Genomic DNA, 17,881 nt, shown 5'->3' on the forward strand with positions numbered 1-17,881 from the left:
GAATGTAATAATAGTATAATGGAGTACTCGGTAATAAACAAAAAAGGAAATTTGAGCTCCGATAGGGGGAATCGAACCCCCGGCTGCCGTGTGAGAGACGGCGATGTTAGCCACTACACCATATCGGATCTTGTTGAAGGACGGAGCTAACTTTTGCAACATAAGCCATGGCCTAAAGTTTTGATCATTAAATCCATGCTAGTTGTTGGATTGACTATCATTGAATATGGAAGAACACCCAGGCTGTAAAACGGAATGGAAAGTAAGACTGAATTCTAAGAACAAACTCCAAATGTGCGGGCGGCAGAACCCCGCGTCCTCAAGGTACACAGTCTTGGCTCCAACGGAAGTCGGGTCTCCTCACGCGGCGGACCGAAACCAACTGTTTCAACCCGCATTCGCGCGCAAACGCGTCTACCTAAGAAGTCCGAAACCTCCTTCACCCCTCAATACGAAATCTAGATCATGAACCCTGACAGGAAGATATCAGGATGAGTGATGCGACAACTTCCCTGCTCACAGAGCATTTCAGCTATACGCCCCTAGTTCGTATGGCCCTTTGGCGACGCGCTGTTGAAAACAACCCAAGCTGACTCGGCGCAGTCTCTCATAGATGACATTATCAACTCGATCAACAACTTAATCTATCAAGCTATTTCAAGTCTTGAAACAGGACTACTGGGCACGCCTCCGGAGCGCCTGGGTTTCTCGCATGCGAACAATGGCTCGACTATACCTGACACCGACGAAGACGGGAATGTTATCTACCCAGAAGCACAGCTGGAAATCGAAAATGGACTACATCAGCTAGAAACACTGCTCGAGGCGACAGTCGACAAAACTTTCGATAAATTTGAGCTTTTCGTGCTGCGCAATACGTTCAAGGTACCCGATGATCTGATGGGATGGATTCGGCTGAAGCACTACGAGGTATGTTGACCTATCAAGCTTCTAGCTCCCCTTCTCTTCTAACCAGCCTGTCTCCTGATCAGAATCTGAACTTGGAGCCCCCCTCCGATGCCCCCACTCCAGAGACGATCTCCGCCCAGCGGAAGAAGTTACACGAAACCAAGAAGTTGAATCGGGTGCTGAAACAGGAAAGCGCACGTAATGAGGCCGTAATTGCTCAGTTACGCTCCATCCTGTCGAATGCGCAGACCGCAAAACAGGAGAATGGTGTCACGCCCAACGGTCAACCAAACCTGGACTTGTCTTTCTTGACTTCTAGCCCAGCTGCACAGCAGCTACGTGTCGGTGCCGCTACCGGATCAAACACCCAACATACGCCGATCACCACGAACGCTACGTTCATATTGTCTCAGCTCCCTGCTCTACAAGCGCTGCTTAAGGAACTCCGGCCGAAATTGGCGACTCTACCACAATCCGGAGATAAACTGGATACGGAACCCAAAGCCGATGCGAGACGCGAGTACATCGAGAGCAGAGTTAGGCTGCACCTCGAAAGGGCTGGTCAGTTGGCGGTCGGTAGTGATAATACCACCGTCGTTGCCGGCCGTAAGATTGATATTGCAGAGGCACAGGCTCTTGAGGCCGTTACGGGAATGCTTACGCAAGGAGACAAGAAATCAGCTTAAAGACTTGAACCGAGAAACACTGGGATGGTTATTTGTCCCAGTTCCATCAAGGAGATTTATTTTCACTCAGTCAACCGAATTCATGCCAACCACGACACGCTCCATGTCTGCTGGTCCCGTCTGAATGGAACAACATCCACCTTGTCCGACTTCAAGATGTTCGGGATCTTCTCATCCTTCTTGTCGATGACGATGAACTCCTTCTGCTCTTCGCCAATGCCATAGAAATTGCGACCAAACTTGCTCATGAAACCCTCAATAATCTCGGGGGTGATGTCTTCCTCCTTCAAGACGCCATTCTGGCAAGCTTGCTCGAACGCGTCGATGACAAGCTGGGTGGTGTGGGGCTGAGTGAACACACCGGCTGCGATCTTATCGCCTCCTCTCTTGGACACGGCCGGGTGAGGTGCGCTGTCGGATCCGAAGAAGAACTTGGGATTACCGGAGGCTGCTGCGCGCAGAAGGGCATCACGATCCGCGGGCGTCTTGGCGACCGGCTTGCAGAAGCAGAACGGATCTCCAGCCCAGGAGTCAATGATGATCGACAGGTGATGGGCCGTGACTAGAACAGCTGTTAGTGTACGATTATCCAGCTATGGAAAGAGTCCTCACTTGTTCCGGCAACAGTAGGGCCACACTTCTTGACAGCCTCAACCGCAGCGGCGGTGGTGCAGTGCTCGAGAATGATCCTCAGCTTGGGAAATTTCTCGTGCAGCTGGAGCAGGGTTGGCAGGAAGCGCTCCTCTGCTGTCAAAACGGTCACATCACCCTTGGATGGGACTTCACCGTGCAGGTTGAGGATCATATCCTGACGCTCCATCTCAGCGAAGACGGGGTAGAACTGAGTGTAGTCGATGACGCCCGAGGAGGAGTTAGTAGTGACACCGGCCGGGTAACTCTTGACGCCAGTGATGCCGCGCTTCTTGGCATCGATGATGGTCTCCGGGGTGATAGTCTCATGGAGATACAGAGACATGAGATAGTTCACATTGGGCTCAATGGCCTGCAGACGCTGCTTGTACTCAAGCGCGCGGTCAACGGTGGTCACGGGAGGGACCAAGTTCGGCTGGTGAAAGACATTCAAGTTACTATATTGTCCCAATTGCAATGCAGCAGCTCCACCAACCACATATAAATATGGTCAGAAGATCAAAGCGGTATAGAGTGTTGAATTTACCATAACAAAAACGGTGTTGACACCACCCTGTCTAATAGTAGGAGTAACAAGCTCCATCATATCACCATCGCGAAGATGCACTTAACTCCACCAATCCCAATTAGCCAAATCGAAATAATCCTAAGCGCAATCACCCCCCTCAACAACGGATACAATTGGCACAATTTTATCCAAACAAAAATTAGTACGCACCATGAAAGTCCGCGGAAGCGGGGAGCTTCACGCCCTGCAGCTTGGAGAGAGGCATTCTTTTTCCCGAACAATAGTAGAACTTTGAGTACCGAGGTATAACCAAATTAGGTCTGAAGATTCGAGGAAACAGCATGAACCAAATACTGAATCCAATCAATGATGTATAATAATAGTCAATATCTGGGGGAAATCAACTACGTACAAGAAATTCCCATGGACCGGTTTTTCCCCGCCAATTTTTTGTCGCGGGGGAATTTGGGATCCATGACCGCCTTGCTTGTGATTGGTTGGTGTGGGGTGTGGACATGTGATGTCACGGGGGTGTCCGCGGTGGTTGACATCCTGGCGCTTACTACTCCTGGGTAAATACTAGGGAGTCTTCTACATCGCGTCGCTCCGAAAGGCTCGGGATGTGGAGGGTATCTTACAATGATACAGGCGGTTTTCAAGTTTATTGTGTGCTATGGACTAACGAACAGCCGTTACACTCGTCGTAACTTAGTGTTCTGATGACTGAGAGCTAATACTCCCTCGCTTACCGTCAGATGATTACGGCCTAGATCACTCTGGAGAAACAGACTCTACATCTACTTACATTGAGTTATTTACTTACTCTCCAGAACTACAGTTCATCCGCCTACTTACAACCAATGGCAAAAGCTACGGTTTTGTGAAAATGACGCACAAGTCATATGCTATCATTCTTAACTTGGAAGCTTGATCACGAAACACACAGTGCCTTCAATCTCTCGAGACTCACCACATCATTCTGTCATCTCCTGTGGCATCTATACCAGAGCTCTCTTAGAATTGGCCTCCAGTAGGCTGGCTACCACTGGGCTGACCACCACTAGGCTGGCTGCCACCAGACTGACCACCACCGGGAGTGGAAGAGTCGTCATCAACAGCAACACCACCGCTGGAGGTGTAGACGAAGCTGTAGTTAGGGTCATAGGTGGCAGACACATTGACAGCGACAGTCACCCATCCGAAGAGACCATCGTCCAGGCTGTCTCCGAGGTAGACGTAGTTCAAGACAGGGTCAGAGTCGGAGTTTTCAGTCTCGTCGGAGAAGACGCGGTCCTCTGCGTTGGTGGTGAGCGTGACGGTGTTGGTGTTGTAAGGGTAAGTAGCCTCCACATCGTTGATGAGATCCTGATCCCAGAAAAGCTGACCAATATGCGCAACAGTGCCGCCAGTAATGGTGTTGTTGTCAAGCACAGTCACATCCAGGTGGGCAACCATGTGATGATGGGTGGTACGGCCGGAGTAGTGGCCCGGGAAGAGAGACTCGAAGGTGACAACACCGTCAGAGTCAGTCTTCTGGATACCACGGAGGAAGGTGGTGTTCAGGTTGGAAGTGTCATCGGTGTTTCCGTTGCCGTTGGCGACAAGGCCGGAGTAGACACCGGTGGCATTGCAGTTCCAGATATCCCAGTACAGGTCGGTGATTGGCTCGCAGGTCTCAACGTTGATGAACTGGCCTTCAATCACCACGGGGACACCTGATTGGTCTTCGCGGACGTCCGACCGAATGTACTCGCCAGGGACATAGTAGGGACCAGTCTCACCCTCTGGGTTCAGAATGCAGGTGCTGGTATTGGCAAAGACCTCGCTGGCGGAGGAGTCGGGTGTGATATCAGAACCGGTCACAAGATGGGACTTGTTGAGGACCGAGTCAGTATCTCGCCCAGCAAGGCGCCTCCGGTGGAGGTCCACCAAGGCCCTACGGCGAGCCTCGGCACGAGCATTAAGACCACTGCGCTCGAACTTGGAAGCACAATTCTCCAAGCCACGACGCATGTTGGCTTTGAAATCCAGGAGGTCAGAGTTGGCGCGCTTCTCTTGGTGGCCGGGATGGGCAGTGGCAAGAACTGCACATCCTACCGCGGCCAACTTGATAACGCTCTGGACATGCATTTTGAGGGGGCTTAAAAGATGATGTTCAAAAGGTCTGGACAAGGAACAGGCGATATTTGCAGGGGGTGGAAGCTAGAGAGGCCTTGAAGAGACTGCTTTCTGCTGGATGTCTCCCTCATATTCCTCCCGGATGAAGGGCCTTTATATGCTGCTCCCTCCATCATGGGCGTCGATATCAAAGTGCGCGTTGCCGATGTACTGTGCAGTCTATACCAATCTGGGCGCGGACGATTTTGCCCTTGCGCGGAGTCTGTTCCCTTGCCGAAGCGATACCAATCTCCAAAGACAAGTAACTGTCGTCAGCAGTGGGTATAATCAATGACGAGTGTGTACTAATCCCTGCTTGCTCTATCCAATGTTGCCGGCCAAAAATGAGCGAAAGCGTGCTCAAGTGATGAATCTACTTGCCAGGAAGGAAGATGACGAATCCCTCCCACCGGCCAAGACCATCGGCCGCGGGGACGCTGCGATGAAGCTCGCCCGCCAAGACCGCCTAATGATGTCCCTCAAGAGACCAACACCCCAGACGCCGCGTGTCATTACTATCCAGAAGCCACTGATTGGCTTGGCTTTGAGGAAAACTGCGATGATCTGCACATCAGGGCTTAATATTCATCCGGTATCAATCAGCACAAATGCGATTCGCGACAAATTGGTGGCTTTAGCTCGTGGTCCTGGCCCAGGCGTGCTGAGTACCTACGGAGCAATACCCGTAGGCTTGGCGAAGCCAAGGCCTGTTTACAGCCCTAGGTGCAGACTGGCTGTGAGTCGCGCTGTCTGGTAGGAATTTCGGGCCCCAAGGACCCCATGATCCCGCTGCAATTATCCCGCTGCCCACTCTCAGAGAAGTGTGCGTGTTTCAATTATATGGTGGCTTGTGGGGACCCCAGATGAGTTTTCCACAGAGACCGGAAGGATACTTGAAATCGCTTGTTCTCGGATGGTCGGCTTCACTTCGCCGTAGGCTGAAAGCTAAGACGAGACATGTGCTGGCTGATTATGCCGAAGGGAAGATTGCAGTGCTGATCGCTCGCCTAGTCAAGAGCTGTGCAATCAAGCTTCGCCTTGGAACAGTCGTAGGCGTTATTGTAGGGGGTGGGACATGAAGTCTATGACCCATTCATAGTCTGCATACAGGTCCCGTGCCACGGCTTCATCGCGCTTCTTTTGGGTGATGATCGACACCTATATAACAAATACACGTCTCTGAGGTGGATGGCATCTGCCTCATTTGATCCCGACCATTGTGGATGCTCTCTAGTGATGGGAAAATATACAAGCTGCATACCCAAGAAAGCTGGACAAACAGACGGTGCGGAGAATGTCCCATTAGGGCAATTCTCAGAGCGGAGTCTAGACCTCCAACAGACCAACAGGAACAACAGAATGTGGAGAACATGCAGAGAAATCTCCGCGCATGAGCAAATGATGTTATTGAGCCTGATGTGTAGTCGAGTCTGGGGATTGAGTTGCGTGCACTCTGAGAGATCGAGGCATAGCAATATCCCAGCAAGGCATGCGCTTCCAGAGAGAATACATTGCCCCAACGGGCCTCTCGCATTGGTGGAATCATCAAAGCCACAGGATGCAGTGACGGCAACCGATCCACGTGAAAGCTGCAGTCCTTTGACCTGGATTAATTTTATGTTCAACCCTCCCATACTAGAAGGGGCGCAGGCCCCAACTTTCAACTCATCCTCGAGGATAGAACGAGTGGTGCAGGAATGTACCATCGATAGGACTGGGAGCTATCATGCTCATCAGCAGATGTCTCCTTTTGATCCATGATGTTCGAAACAAATGAGTGGCGTTTCAAACCGGGCTTATTCACACCAATAGAACTGGAAGCGACGGACGTGTTACACAGAAGCCGAGTGCCTTTGTCCCAGTCCAGATCATCCATTCGCGCTGCTCGATGCACCGACCTCTTCTAAGCGCCGAAGGAGACAAGGCTGCATCAAGTCAGTCTGAAGGATTCCTGCGTCTTCGCGCTCATGCAGGAGACAGCAAATAGGCGCGGCGCATTTCCCGTGGGCGGCTATTAGGCTTTCATGGCTGAAGGGCTCTCGTGAAAATGTTTCACCTATTCGCGCTTTGTGTGAGACCATTCTTATTTTTGGCAGCTGAAGAATGCTGCAGAAGTTCAGATGGGCTATTCATTGCTTGCATAAGTAGTTGATATCTGCAGGTTTTCCTGTCAGGGTCTTTTCTATCTTGTCTGTACACTACCTTCCTTACCGTCTATAGCTTCGATTCGTTCCACTCCTTCTCCCATAGATACCCTTCTCTCTTTCAATTCAACCTCTTATTCAGCCTTCTGGCAAGGCTCTTTCTTCTCTACACTCCTCCACCTCTCACAACCCACCCCATAAAAAAACAAAAGAAAAAGATAAAAAAAAATATACACCATGGACCGCAGCCTCTCCACCGAATCCACCATAACCACCACCATAACCTCAACCGCCTCCATCGAAGAAGAATCCAAATTCCTCACCCGCACCCAACACCTCCGACACACGCGCCTAGCCCTCGCCATCCTGACCTTCCTAACCACCATCCCAACAATCGCCTGCGAAGCCATCGCCCTCCACCACTACCGCCAAACCTCCCCATACGCACGAGTCTGGCTCAATCTCTGGCCTTTGAACCTAGATCTCAGACCCACCCTTGCCCTACTCGCCTGCGGCTGCGTGATAGCATTCCAGAACTTGCTTTACATCGTTACTGCCGTTATTCCTTCCGTGAGTTCCTATACACCAACTTCCATTATCGAAAATGTGATACTGATAATGAACTATAGCCCCGCCCCCACATCCGCCTCCTCAACCTCCTCGCCGCAGTAACCGCCCTCTCGGGCTTCATCGCCGCGCTCGTGGGCCTCATATTCGTGATCTATCAGCCTGGAGCGAAGCACCCGAGCGGGTTTAGTGAGATGGAGACGCTGCATTCGTGGACGTGTAAGTGGGGGGTTGTGAGGAATGGATATGATTCTGTGAGTGGGAATAGCACTATTAGTGCTAGTACGAGCGGTAGTTATAATGCCACGGTTGGGGGTGATGTTACAGCTCCGGTGCATTTCAAGCGGGATTGTGATGTCACAAGCGCTGGGTTTGTATTGCTTTGTGTGTTGCTGGGGTTGGAGGTTGTTATGGGGGTCGTGGTTGGTGTAGGGGTTTGGGTTGAGAGGAAGGTTGGCGGGTTGAGGGGGAGGATTGGTGGGGGGCTGGAGGGTACGGGACGTGGAGTTGGGGGAGGGGGAGGGGTGAAGGGGGAGAGTAAGGTTTCTGTGGGGGGCGTGGAGAAGTATCCTGGGACTTGATTGAGGTGATGAGGTGGGCTGGGTTGGGATGGTTGAAGGGGGTTAGGATGTTGGTGTTGGTGGATGTGTTGTGGGAGTAATAGGTAAATTGATATAGTCATGATAGGGTATGCACTACATCCATGAATGTAATGTAAGGCTGGGGCGTTACAGCTTCGCTCCTCCCTTTCCTTTGCTACTGTCCATCCTCACTCCCTCGTCGTCCTGTTCTGCGACTTCTAGCACGGGCATCTCTTTCGGCATCATGCGTCTTGGATTGCTTCCGGAGATGACGGAGTACTTGGAGAAGTCGGTCACCCCGCAGTAATCACGCAGGAAGTCCTCATCGAGAGCTAGAAGTCCGTTCACGACGTGTGCTGGGGTGTTTAAGATCCCGAGAATTGCGTCAGAGAAGATTGTCTGCGTTTGTTAGTATCTATCACAAAGGAACGTATATGATAATAGGAACCTACCGGCTTTCTCAAATCAGCCTTTCGCGAATCGCCATCATTCGCAGGGTTCATCTCCGTTGCTGCGCTTTCAACAGCCTATTCATAGCACCGTTAGCCAGCCACAGCTCAAAGCAGGGTAGTCAACATACCGTAGCAGGCCAAATACTGGTAATAGCCATATCCGACTTGCCCTCTCTCACCCAATCCATAGCCAAGCCACGAGTAAGCACACTCATCCCGACCTTGCCTGTGTATTGTCAGCACTGCCCAGAACCTTATTTCCTAACTCAAAGACTCACCCATAGCATAAGCCGTCTTTCCCCTGAAAAACCTTGAATAAATCGGCGGCGAGACCACCACAATTCTCCCCTTCCACCCATTCTTCTCAAATACCGGCAACGCCGCCATGATTGTCGCATACAGCCCCTCCGGATTGACACGCTGCATCAGCTGGAACCTCTTGAGAGGCGTATTGGCAACAGACGACCACCATATCGCACCCGAGTTGTAGACCAGAACATCCAGCCGACCACCGCTAATCCGTACAGTCTCGTTCACCAGGTTATCGATTTGAGTGGGGTCGCGCACATCGACTTGGACGGGGTGGGCGGTGCCGCCGGCGAGGGTGATTTCGCGGGCGACGGTGTGGATGGTGGAGGCGGGGGAGTTAGGGTCTGGTGGGAAGGGTGCTGTGGGATCTGGCGAGGTGGCTGACTTGGCGGCTATTATTACTGTATGAAGTGTTCTTTGTTAGCGAAGATACTTGAGAAGAATGTGTCTGGCATACCGGTGTATCCGTTCTTCGCAAGGTCGATAGCAATCTGGCGGCCAATGCCTCGAGAGGCGCCCACGACTAGGGCGACGGGGTTGGGAGACTGAGTAGTCATGATGACAGTCAATTGAATAAACCACGCTTTGTGTATTATGAATAGCTAGATATTAATTACAGGCACATCGAGATGCCGTGGGTTGATATAGAGGTCCGGGTTCGGTCATCCTCGGTAGATGGAGTGATTAGTAGTCATTTGGCCGAGCGCGCGGCTCGGCCCGTTGACAGAGGGTTTAGTATGGAGATGAGGGGTTCATGGGACAGCTTTATGCCCTGTCGTTTATTGAAGGCATGAGTGACTCTGACACAATGTGTAAGTTAGTTTTGTTGTTGAATTGCTGGAAGGTGTTGTAGAAGGCCATCCATAGTTTCTCCTTATCGCAGCAACCTCGGCGTTATCACTGCATCTCCATCGCCGCATCTTGGCTCCGATTGGCTGTATTCATTACATAATCAACCATCGTATCCTCCACCGCCCTGGCAGAATCTCGCGTCTTTCGCAGCGTTTCACTTTTCCACTTCAGCAACAGACATATACATCACAGTTATCTATCAGAATGCCACCAGATATGGGTTCTCCCGCCGCAGAGCTTGACCTGGATGACGAGCAGTATGACTCCGCCGAAGACGAGGACTTTCAGCTCGACGCAGCCCAAGATGACGCCGACTCGGGCATGTCCGATTCCGACGAAGAGGAGGCTGTCGACGAGACAGCGCCCAAGCGACGAAAGAAGGATGCTAAGGATGCTCAAGCAGCTGGTGATGACGACGAACTGGCGTCTGGGGATGAGGCGATGATTCAGAAGGCAAAGAATAAGAAGAGGAAGAAGGGAGATGAGGACGTGGATGTGGATCTTGATGATGACGAGGAAGGGGGAACAGGAGGTTTCGTGCGGACGCGCGCGATGAAGATGCGAATGTACGTGGTTATCTATGTGTCTGACAGGCTATCAGATTTGTGATTATACTGACACGATACTGCTACAGTGGAGAAGAGCGCAAACCGCTCGCGAAGATCGACGGCGCTACGGTTGATGTGGATGCGTTATGGGCGAAGATGAACGCTCCAGACTCGGGAGTAGATGCTTCAGCACAGGATGAGAGCAAAGATGCTACGCCTGCGGCTGGACAGAACGACGGAGAAGCGGCAGGAGGTGACGATGCGACTCCTTCGGCACAGGAACCCCAGACGAACTATACTGAAGAAATGGTGAAGATCAAGCGCACATACAAGTTTGCCGGAGAGATGATTACGGAAGAGAAAATTGTGCCGAAGGATTCAGCGGAGGCTAAGCTATTCCTGGCGGGCGAGAAGGACGCGGAGACCGTGACTGCTGCAGATGTCGACCATGCCGCGAACGCCAAAGACGCCCTCAAACTGCGCAGACCCCTTCGACGACCCTCCCGCTTCGACCCGAATCCGACCGGCACGATCAAGAAGAGCTGGGAGAAACAGCCCGTTACGGAGGCGACGGCTGGGCAGGAAAACGCCCGGGGACCGAAGATCAACACGGTCGAGAAATCGCGTCTGGACTGGGCTGCGTACGTGGACCAGGCTGGAATCAAGGACGAGCTCAACGTGCACAGCAAAGCGAAGGAGGGATTCCTGGGTCGCATGGATTTCTTGGACCGTGTGGGGGCCAAGATAGACGAGGAGAGAAGAAATGCTCGTCTGAAGGGGCTTTGAACTGCTTCAGTTTCAACTTCCTCTTTTCCTTTGGCTTCCCGACTGCCTCTCGGCCCTGGCATATACCCTGTCCGAATCTCCTCCCATGCAGAGGCGGAGCAATGCTAGAATCTTCAGCATTGGACCCACTGTCCCAGGCCACGACTTCTTCAAAAGGGTACGTATCCCGGTCTGCAGGTCTGGCTGGCTACATGCCACAATCCGCACGGAAGACCGATGCGGTGTATATTAGCTATCATCCATAGCTGGAGGTAGTGCCAGACACGTGCCTCCGCCTCGATCCACCGGGCTCAGCTTATCTCCGCACCGGACGGTTCGCTTACGCGGATGGATGCTGCTGGTTGGATGGGCGTATATTGCCTATGCATCGCACTAGCATGACTGGCGTAAGTGCCAGCCAGGGCGATGTTACGACTTATGACATGTGAATTTGGAGATGTACGATATTGTTAGGATGGTAATCTTTCTTGATCCAATAGAATGATATTGGTTGCACACGCTGTATAGCTAGCTACATAGTACTTTAACTGATCCCTTCATCTAATAAAAGGAGTAAGGGAGAAAATGAAACATCTCATGAGATTGTCCTCCAGTGGAGCTTCGAATATACCATTTGAAGCTCTTCAAATCGATACTCTGCTAACATCCGTCGGAACTTGGTAGTTTCCTGCGTAGTCAGCTGTACTCGAGGAGAATGTGTGATCTTAATAATTCCCCATATTCCGAGTATCTACTTTATCAGTGAGTGTGATTTTATCAGCACCATGCAACCATTTGAAAATTCATCCCACTACGCAGGATTGCCTCCTTGTACCTTTACCAGCTCCGGTTAGTACGGCACTGATGTACACTTCTTCACCGCGGAAGTAAACCCACACTATACCCCTTCACCCCTAGAGTAAGACCTGGTCGCGCAGACATTTCAGCATAAGTTGCAACAATAGTGAGACTTTCACCTCGATCTGGTATGCCCAATGCTCATTTTCTTCTCATGGATGTGACTATGGCATCTCTAGCATGTTTTCACAACAGTCTAAAGCTCGATAGTCGTATCATCAGCACCGCTGATAACTACACCAGCATCCTTCTTGTCCATACAGTTTTCCGCATAGAACTTTTATAGTCACTTTGGCACATATCAGCACTAAAAATTCGCTCAATGCCCGGATAAATGCTGCAGTTAGCTGCAGATGTGAAATGTCTCAACGGCTCTGGGAACGTGTATAGCTGGTTGCAGTGGCAAGCCGAAGACAAGAGCAACCAGGAAGGCAGACAGACTTTCGCGTAGGAATTGTTGACAAACGCCGTGCCGAGGATCTTCTATCGCTGTTCTTGAATTTCTTTCTTTCTGATGTCCCTGGTATTTGTAAACTTGAATTTCGATCTTCTCAGCATAAGTGAAGATAGTTCTTCTTGATCTGTAGATATCTGATTATGCACCATAGACATATGAAGACTACATTGAGTCTGTCCAAGGCTAGATTAAAATGTGCAGATAACTGCCACATATCCATTTCTTTTCTAGAATCATCATCATTTTTGTAGCTTGTTTCTGCTTACCAACACCTTTCCCAGCTCGTCGCAGTCGACTTAAACTTTTGGGCATACTTGGACTTATACCAATCGGATACAGCGGATAGCCCGTGTCTTTTTTTCCAATGCGTTATAGGTTGTGAGAACCACGGAGTATCGACTGTCACTTTCCGGAGTAAACATTCGGTGGTCCTTTAGTTAGGCGATCATGGATATACAGGGAATTGCTTCTCTGGAGCCGATTATCGCCATATTAGATGCACATAAATCTGAGGGACTTCCTCATGTCGTCGCAGAGGTGGTCGATGACTTAATGATACCTTCGATCATCCTGCAATGGTCATGTAGTCCACGTAGGTTTAAGCCCATCACAGCATTTCCATGATATCTCAACAACAAGCATATTTGTAAGAGGAGTGATGGCTTATATCTTCCCACAATGTGATAGGAAAAAGAATGTCTGCTGTACGATCCAGGTTCCTTTATCAGTTGGTTTTGTCCATGTCTTTCATAAGCCTCTCCAGGCCAACCCCCAGAAACTGTGCATTGGCATTAGCTGCGAGAAAGAACACCTAGGCCAGATTATCTCTCTGTCATTCTCTTCAGTAACTATTACCAAGCTTGTCGCTGATAGGACTTGTTCCGTCAAACTTTCTCAAATCCATGGGGTGAAAGGAAAGAAGAGGATTTGATCTCGTGTTTGTACCTGCAGCGCTACTCTACTCATTATAGCGACGCTTGACCGTATGGAAGTCGCGTGGGTCTCTGTATGCGGACATAACGAGCAATGAACTTTCCCACCAGAGCATATTAAAATAATGCCTAGTTACCATATCGCGCTGATAATGACGAAGTTCCAAAAGCTGTCGGGAGGCGGCGGCAGCGCTTTGGTTCGGCAATGTTATCGCCAGCTCTCATTTGACAAGTACGGCCAGTCAGAACAAGCAAAGAAGAAGAGACGTACCAGATAGACAATCACAGCGACAACAGAAAACTGTGGAAGGATGACTAGCTTCTTCAGTGTTTCAGTATCTTTCTCAGTCCTGAAATTGCTAATAAGCATCCAAAGATATTATCAGCGTGTCGAACCTTCCAGCAACATATTAATATCATTAGCCCACTGGCTGTCTTCTGGAGGAGGAATAATCCCTATATCCCTTATAATTAGTGCAGTTGTGGTGATATTCTCAAAGGTGATATTATTCTGCTTTGTATATCAGATGAGACCAGGAAATGCAGCACAGACACGAACTGCACGAGTCATACTCGCGAGTTTGGCTTTTAATACTGCTTTATTTCTGACTTCTAAGGCATCCTTCTTGAACAGCTGCATGCGCTCCTTCCGGAGCTCTCCCAGTAACTGGTAATCTGGCTCTTCGAGCGGGCTGTCGACGTCCTTGATATGCTTCAATGGGAGTTTCAGGCATGGTTGCCCGAACCATATTCGCGGTGCATTTAATGAAGTTGGTTGCTTGGAAGAAGTCACAGAGCCTGTCCAAAGGCAAATAAAAAATATCTACCTAGATTTTATAGAAGCCGTCTTAGACTGCTTCCTGAGCTCTCCAAGGTACTCATGGTTTAGGTATACTGTGGCCGGGTAATAGTCCACTCCAGTATCTCTGTGAGCTCCAAAAATAATTAAATATTATAAGGAGAGAAGGGGCAGGGAATAGCAGATAAAAACCAATTTACGGGTTACAGCATGCCTTCAACTTGTCGAGAATACAGACAATGGGGCTGCTGTCACTAAAGGAAAGGTAGCACTCGTCGCAGAATGTCCGCGCGATGGGGATATTATGGATGGTGATTCTTTGTAGCTGACCTTTCAGCCTGGTCTTGGACAAACTATGCCGCAGATGGACCTCGCAATTTTCGAATATCAGTAAGCTGGCGAGTATGATCAGCAGCTCCAGCTGCAGGTCACGCGTATTTATCTCTCACTCCTTCTTGTCAGCTAGGGTGATCTTGCCAGACTGCCAGATAATACTTAGCTCAAGCCAGGTCTTTAGATGATGCTTAGGCAGGATAAAGGCTTCATGATGATTTCCATCCTTCCATTTGTCAAACTTCTTGTCAAACTTCTGAGTATCCATACTCTTGAAGATAGACCTGTGACACATGACAAATTCCATTTGTTTAATCAGAGCATAAGTGGGATCCACGAACTTTCCCCATTCGCTTACCCAATTACCAAGGAGTGCCTTATCAACAAAGATATAGATCACGCCTGGCTGGAGTTTTGCAAGCATGTGGTTGGGAGCAGTGGGGCGACAAAACGCCTCTTTGATGAGTGGTCGTCTCTTTATAGACTAACCAGGTGGCCCCATACAATTGGTACAGGTAGAGACTCAGTCTTTCTGGATTCCTGCAATGGGGATTTTGCACTGCGGGTTCAGAGTTATCGCATGAAAGGCCATCATTGAAGTAGTTTATGCTTTCTGATGATTAGCCAGGGGCATATAGATAAACCAGGTAGTTGACAGGTATACCTGCTCCGAGAGTTTGTTCCACCCCCATCATTCAGTGATACTTTCGTCTGGTGGTTCTCCCTGGTTCGGCTGTAAAAGGCTTTTACAGCTTTCTTGCCCTCCAGAGCCGGGCGAACGCAGGACAGACAGGCAGCCCTCCACGTTAATAAACCCCAGCCATGACGATCATAAGATTAGCTTTCTCAGCCGGTCCATGTGCCAATGGGCATGGTTGGGTTTCTCCTTGTCGATATACAGTAATGCTTGACTCAGCATTATGCAGCACGGAGCCTTAGACAATCTGTAACTGGTTCCATGACAGAACTAATAAGAGTGTCAGGAGTAAAATCTCTATGCTTTTTCTCGTGCCGGGGCAGGGGAGATTTTATCAAAAAGGACTCGATATCTTCATGGTATGTGAATCTGACGACCGTTCCCAGTCTCGAGCGTTTTTTCTTCTTCGAGGCGAAGCAACATATATGGCGAGACGTATTTGTATGTCATGCACTTGGTGGTACATGCTTGTTCAGAGATCCCAGAGGGCCATGACATCTGTTTTGCAATCGTCAAAGCCTCGATATGTTGGGGCAGTATAAGGTTGTCATAGCAAGTGTCGCTGAATCGGGCAGAGTGTACGTCAAGGACATGCCTAGGTAGTATTTCCCTTGTCTAGTGAATTAGTAACAAGAATATCATATCCAGCCGCGGATTCCTTTTTTTGTCCGCTGCGTATCCCGCCACGACCAGCATTCTTGTGAGCCGGACCCAATACTTCAACCCTAAAGAAAGCTGGTGAGGGTCTCGCGGCGAACCAGACCAAGGTCGTTCTATACACTTATAGTCAGCACGAGGTGATTTATTGGGAGAGAAAATACTTACGCAACGCTTTTGTCACCAATGTGTACTTTCCCACGAATTGGTCTGTATTGCTTTAACCAGCTATGCTTTTGTGACCGGTCATCTACCGCCTCAGCCATAAGAATTGAGTTTCCAGGTGGGTAGGCTGTTGATATTAAGGAACAGTGATGGCTTTTTGCCCTAAAAAAGGATATACATATCGATGTAATCAAGACGACGATAACATCAGCCTCCGACCCCTGGGACGCATCCACGGTTTGAATCCTAGGGCGGGGCCGAAGCTCAGAGAACCTCTGGTCCCAAAGCCGGTCCACCAGGGCGACTTGGGCTCTGTAGGGGGACATAATGAGAATGCTCCCGGTACGTCTGTTCAGAAGCTGTTGGGCCAGGCAGATCCAAAGCTCGGCTTCCTGCTCGTGGTACAGGAATCCCGAGGGATCCTTGCGCGTATCCCCTTCACTATGGGGGAGATGGAGGAAATGGGAGAGCCCGCGCAGAGTCCATGTCTTATTCCCCAGGCGGACTGTCAACGGATTCGCCGAGGTGATTTGCATGTCTCTACTCGGCTGACTCCGGAAGGTATCAACCTTGCCCTCGTAGTAGGCTACCGAGGTCGCAGATGTTCAAGGGCCTGCGGTTTCCTAGAGGTTAAGGACATTAATCCGATACCTCCCGCGAGCTAGGATTAACAAACGAGAAGTTTCTCCCTGGCAAAGAGAACTCATAGGCGTCACGTCATGGCATGTAAATTGTCGCAGAGGGCTACAGAATTGTATTGTCGAAAAAAAAAAAAAAAAAAAAAAAGGATTGATTCCATAATCCAGCGAAGTACCCAGTTGTCTGAACATCAGGATAGTAGATAATCCGACAACAACAGACAGCATTTATCGCAAAACACACCGTCTCTAGTAGAATCCCTAGTTTCTCATAATTCTGAACATCCGTTCCATATACACTGTGAGCCGGGGTCCCAATCACAAAGCTTTATGTGGCACTATTCGGCTGAGATTGGTGCTTTGTACGAAGTATATGAGCTGGTTCGTATTGCTCCAACCAATAACTCTTGATCTCTGAAACAGCTATCCCGCTTTCAAGCCAGTGTTGAGTTTTGCAGCTATTCGGAATGAAAATAATGCCAAACTGGGTCTTACGCAAGCCACCCCAACGGTCTTCAATGATGTTTTCCATCGCAAGCTGGACCATATCGCTCCGAACAACCCATCAGTCCTGTGTGTGACCGAGTGCGTAACGCAAGAGAAGCTGTTACGTATCTTGATATAGGGGAGATATGTTCTTGTAGCTTTGTGTCGTACATATAGTACCATTTCCGATATCTTTCCCATTGGAGCCACCTATTCCTTTGAGTTCGACGAGTGTATATTATTTGGTCAATGGCGGTAGAGCTCTCGGACCAAATCATCACATCCCGCTTGCTCTTGTCCGTTTCGTTACTCGGTGCCGTTAGTCTCTTTCGAGGAGTGAGTGGTAAAGGCAGGCTATGCGACCAGGATGATGGTGGCAGAAGACGTGGCACTGTCCGACTGCATCCAGTTTTCTGCGTAGGTAGATAGAGGACCTAGGTAGTAGTGGAAGGCGGCAGCAATCAGGAGACTTGACATTGGCCGGATATACCTCTGTGGAAGTAGTAGCTCCTCTCTTCATTGTCTGGAATCAGAGTTCGATTTCAATTTAGGGACGTGTTTACCGTATCGCGCAATCCATCGGTACATTGGTCTTAGCTAGTAGGAGCAAAGCTTGCTTTGAAGGATGAATAATCCAGCAGATCCTTGTTGATGATGCCTTGGACCGAGGATAGAATCTGAAGCTTGGGGACTGTTCGTATATGTCTGAAGTCAGTCTGTATGGATTAAT

At 49.8% G+C, this 17,881-nt stretch overlaps 10 protein-coding genes and 1 non-coding gene across 11 annotated transcripts; 4 read left to right on the forward strand and 7 right to left on the reverse strand.

The window, feature by feature from the left end:
* Positions 1–56: 56 nt before the first annotated feature.
* Positions 57–128, reverse strand: BO85DRAFT_t85. Its single transcript has one exon. It is a non-coding gene; the product is annotated as a tRNA-Glu (tRNA).
* A 363-nt stretch (positions 129–491) lies between these two features.
* Positions 492–1,595, forward strand: BO85DRAFT_365503 (MIND complex subunit MTW1; the record flags this gene model as incomplete). Its single annotated transcript, XM_025655742.1, has 3 exons — positions 492–549; positions 614–930; positions 993–1,595. The coding sequence occupies 3 exons, from the start codon at positions 492–494 to the stop codon at positions 1,593–1,595; spliced, it is 978 nt and encodes a 325-aa protein (XP_025518183.1).
* BO85DRAFT_446806 (dihydroorotase) lies at positions 1,592–3,162 on the reverse strand. Its single transcript, XM_025659584.1, has 4 exons — positions 2,965–3,162; positions 2,773–2,852; positions 2,208–2,661; positions 1,592–2,157 (listed from the first exon to the last, which is right to left on the reverse strand). Exons 1-4 carry the CDS (start codon positions 3,017–3,019, stop codon positions 1,676–1,678), a joined length of 1,071 nt encoding a protein of 356 aa, XP_025518184.1. The 5' UTR covers positions 3,020–3,162; the 3' UTR covers positions 1,592–1,675.
* A 521-nt stretch (positions 3,163–3,683) lies between these two features.
* On the reverse strand, positions 3,684–4,884 carry BO85DRAFT_415424 (intradiol ring-cleavage dioxygenase; the record flags this gene model as incomplete). Its single annotated transcript, XM_025657689.1, has 1 exon — positions 3,684–4,884. The coding sequence occupies one exon, from the start codon at positions 4,882–4,884 to the stop codon at positions 3,769–3,771; it is 1,116 nt and encodes a 371-aa protein (XP_025518185.1). The 3' UTR covers positions 3,684–3,768.
* A 178-nt stretch (positions 4,885–5,062) lies between these two features.
* BO85DRAFT_222270 (uncharacterized protein) lies at positions 5,063–5,831 on the forward strand. Its single transcript, XM_025654715.1, has one exon. It carries the CDS (start codon positions 5,240–5,242, stop codon positions 5,666–5,668), a length of 429 nt encoding a protein of 142 aa, XP_025518186.1. The 5' UTR covers positions 5,063–5,239; the 3' UTR covers positions 5,669–5,831.
* BO85DRAFT_222254 (uncharacterized protein) lies at positions 5,831–6,698 on the reverse strand. Its single transcript, XM_025654714.1, has one exon. It carries the CDS (start codon positions 6,615–6,617, stop codon positions 5,994–5,996), a length of 624 nt encoding a protein of 207 aa, XP_025518187.1. The 5' UTR covers positions 6,618–6,698; the 3' UTR covers positions 5,831–5,993.
* A 444-nt stretch (positions 6,699–7,142) lies between these two features.
* BO85DRAFT_222299 (uncharacterized protein) lies at positions 7,143–8,317 on the forward strand. The gene is made up of 3 exons (XM_025654716.1): positions 7,143–7,625; positions 7,685–8,010; positions 8,250–8,317. Exons 1-3 carry the CDS (start codon positions 7,293–7,295, stop codon positions 8,281–8,283), a joined length of 693 nt encoding a protein of 230 aa, XP_025518188.1. The 5' UTR covers positions 7,143–7,292; the 3' UTR covers positions 8,284–8,317.
* BO85DRAFT_391773 (short chain dehydrogenase family protein) lies at positions 8,144–9,820 on the reverse strand. The gene is made up of 5 exons (XM_025656822.1): positions 9,422–9,820; positions 8,934–9,365; positions 8,784–8,881; positions 8,656–8,730; positions 8,144–8,602 (listed from the first exon to the last, which is right to left on the reverse strand). Exons 1-5 carry the CDS (start codon positions 9,519–9,521, stop codon positions 8,351–8,353), a joined length of 957 nt encoding a protein of 318 aa, XP_025518189.1. The 5' UTR covers positions 9,522–9,820; the 3' UTR covers positions 8,144–8,350.
* A 200-nt stretch (positions 9,821–10,020) lies between these two features.
* Positions 10,021–11,150, forward strand: swc5 (putative Swr1p complex component (Swc5); the record flags this gene model as incomplete). The annotated part of the gene is made up of 2 exons (XM_025655751.1): positions 10,021–10,382; positions 10,451–11,150. The coding sequence occupies 2 exons, from the start codon at positions 10,021–10,023 to the stop codon at positions 11,148–11,150; spliced, it is 1,062 nt and encodes a 353-aa protein (XP_025518190.1).
* Positions 11,151–14,371: 3,221 nt separating this feature from the next.
* Positions 14,372–14,932, reverse strand: BO85DRAFT_485422 (uncharacterized protein; the record flags this gene model as incomplete). The annotated part of the gene is made up of 2 exons (XM_025663326.1): positions 14,372–14,570; positions 14,625–14,932. The coding sequence occupies 2 exons, from the start codon at positions 14,930–14,932 to the stop codon at positions 14,372–14,374; spliced, it is 507 nt and encodes a 168-aa protein (XP_025518191.1).
* Positions 14,933–15,930: 998 nt separating this feature from the next.
* Positions 15,931–16,563, reverse strand: BO85DRAFT_485423 (uncharacterized protein; the record flags this gene model as incomplete). Its single annotated transcript, XM_025663327.1, has 3 exons — positions 15,931–15,978; positions 16,057–16,154; positions 16,206–16,563. The coding sequence occupies 3 exons, from the start codon at positions 16,561–16,563 to the stop codon at positions 15,931–15,933; spliced, it is 504 nt and encodes a 167-aa protein (XP_025518192.1).
* Between the last annotated feature and the right edge of the window lie 1,318 nt (positions 16,564–17,881).

This window comes from Aspergillus piperis (genome assembly GCF_003184755.1).
Source record: "Aspergillus piperis CBS 112811 unplaced genomic scaffold BO85scaffold_4, whole genome shotgun sequence".
Classification (NCBI taxonomy): Eukaryota; Fungi; Ascomycota; class Eurotiomycetes; order Eurotiales; family Aspergillaceae; genus Aspergillus; species Aspergillus piperis.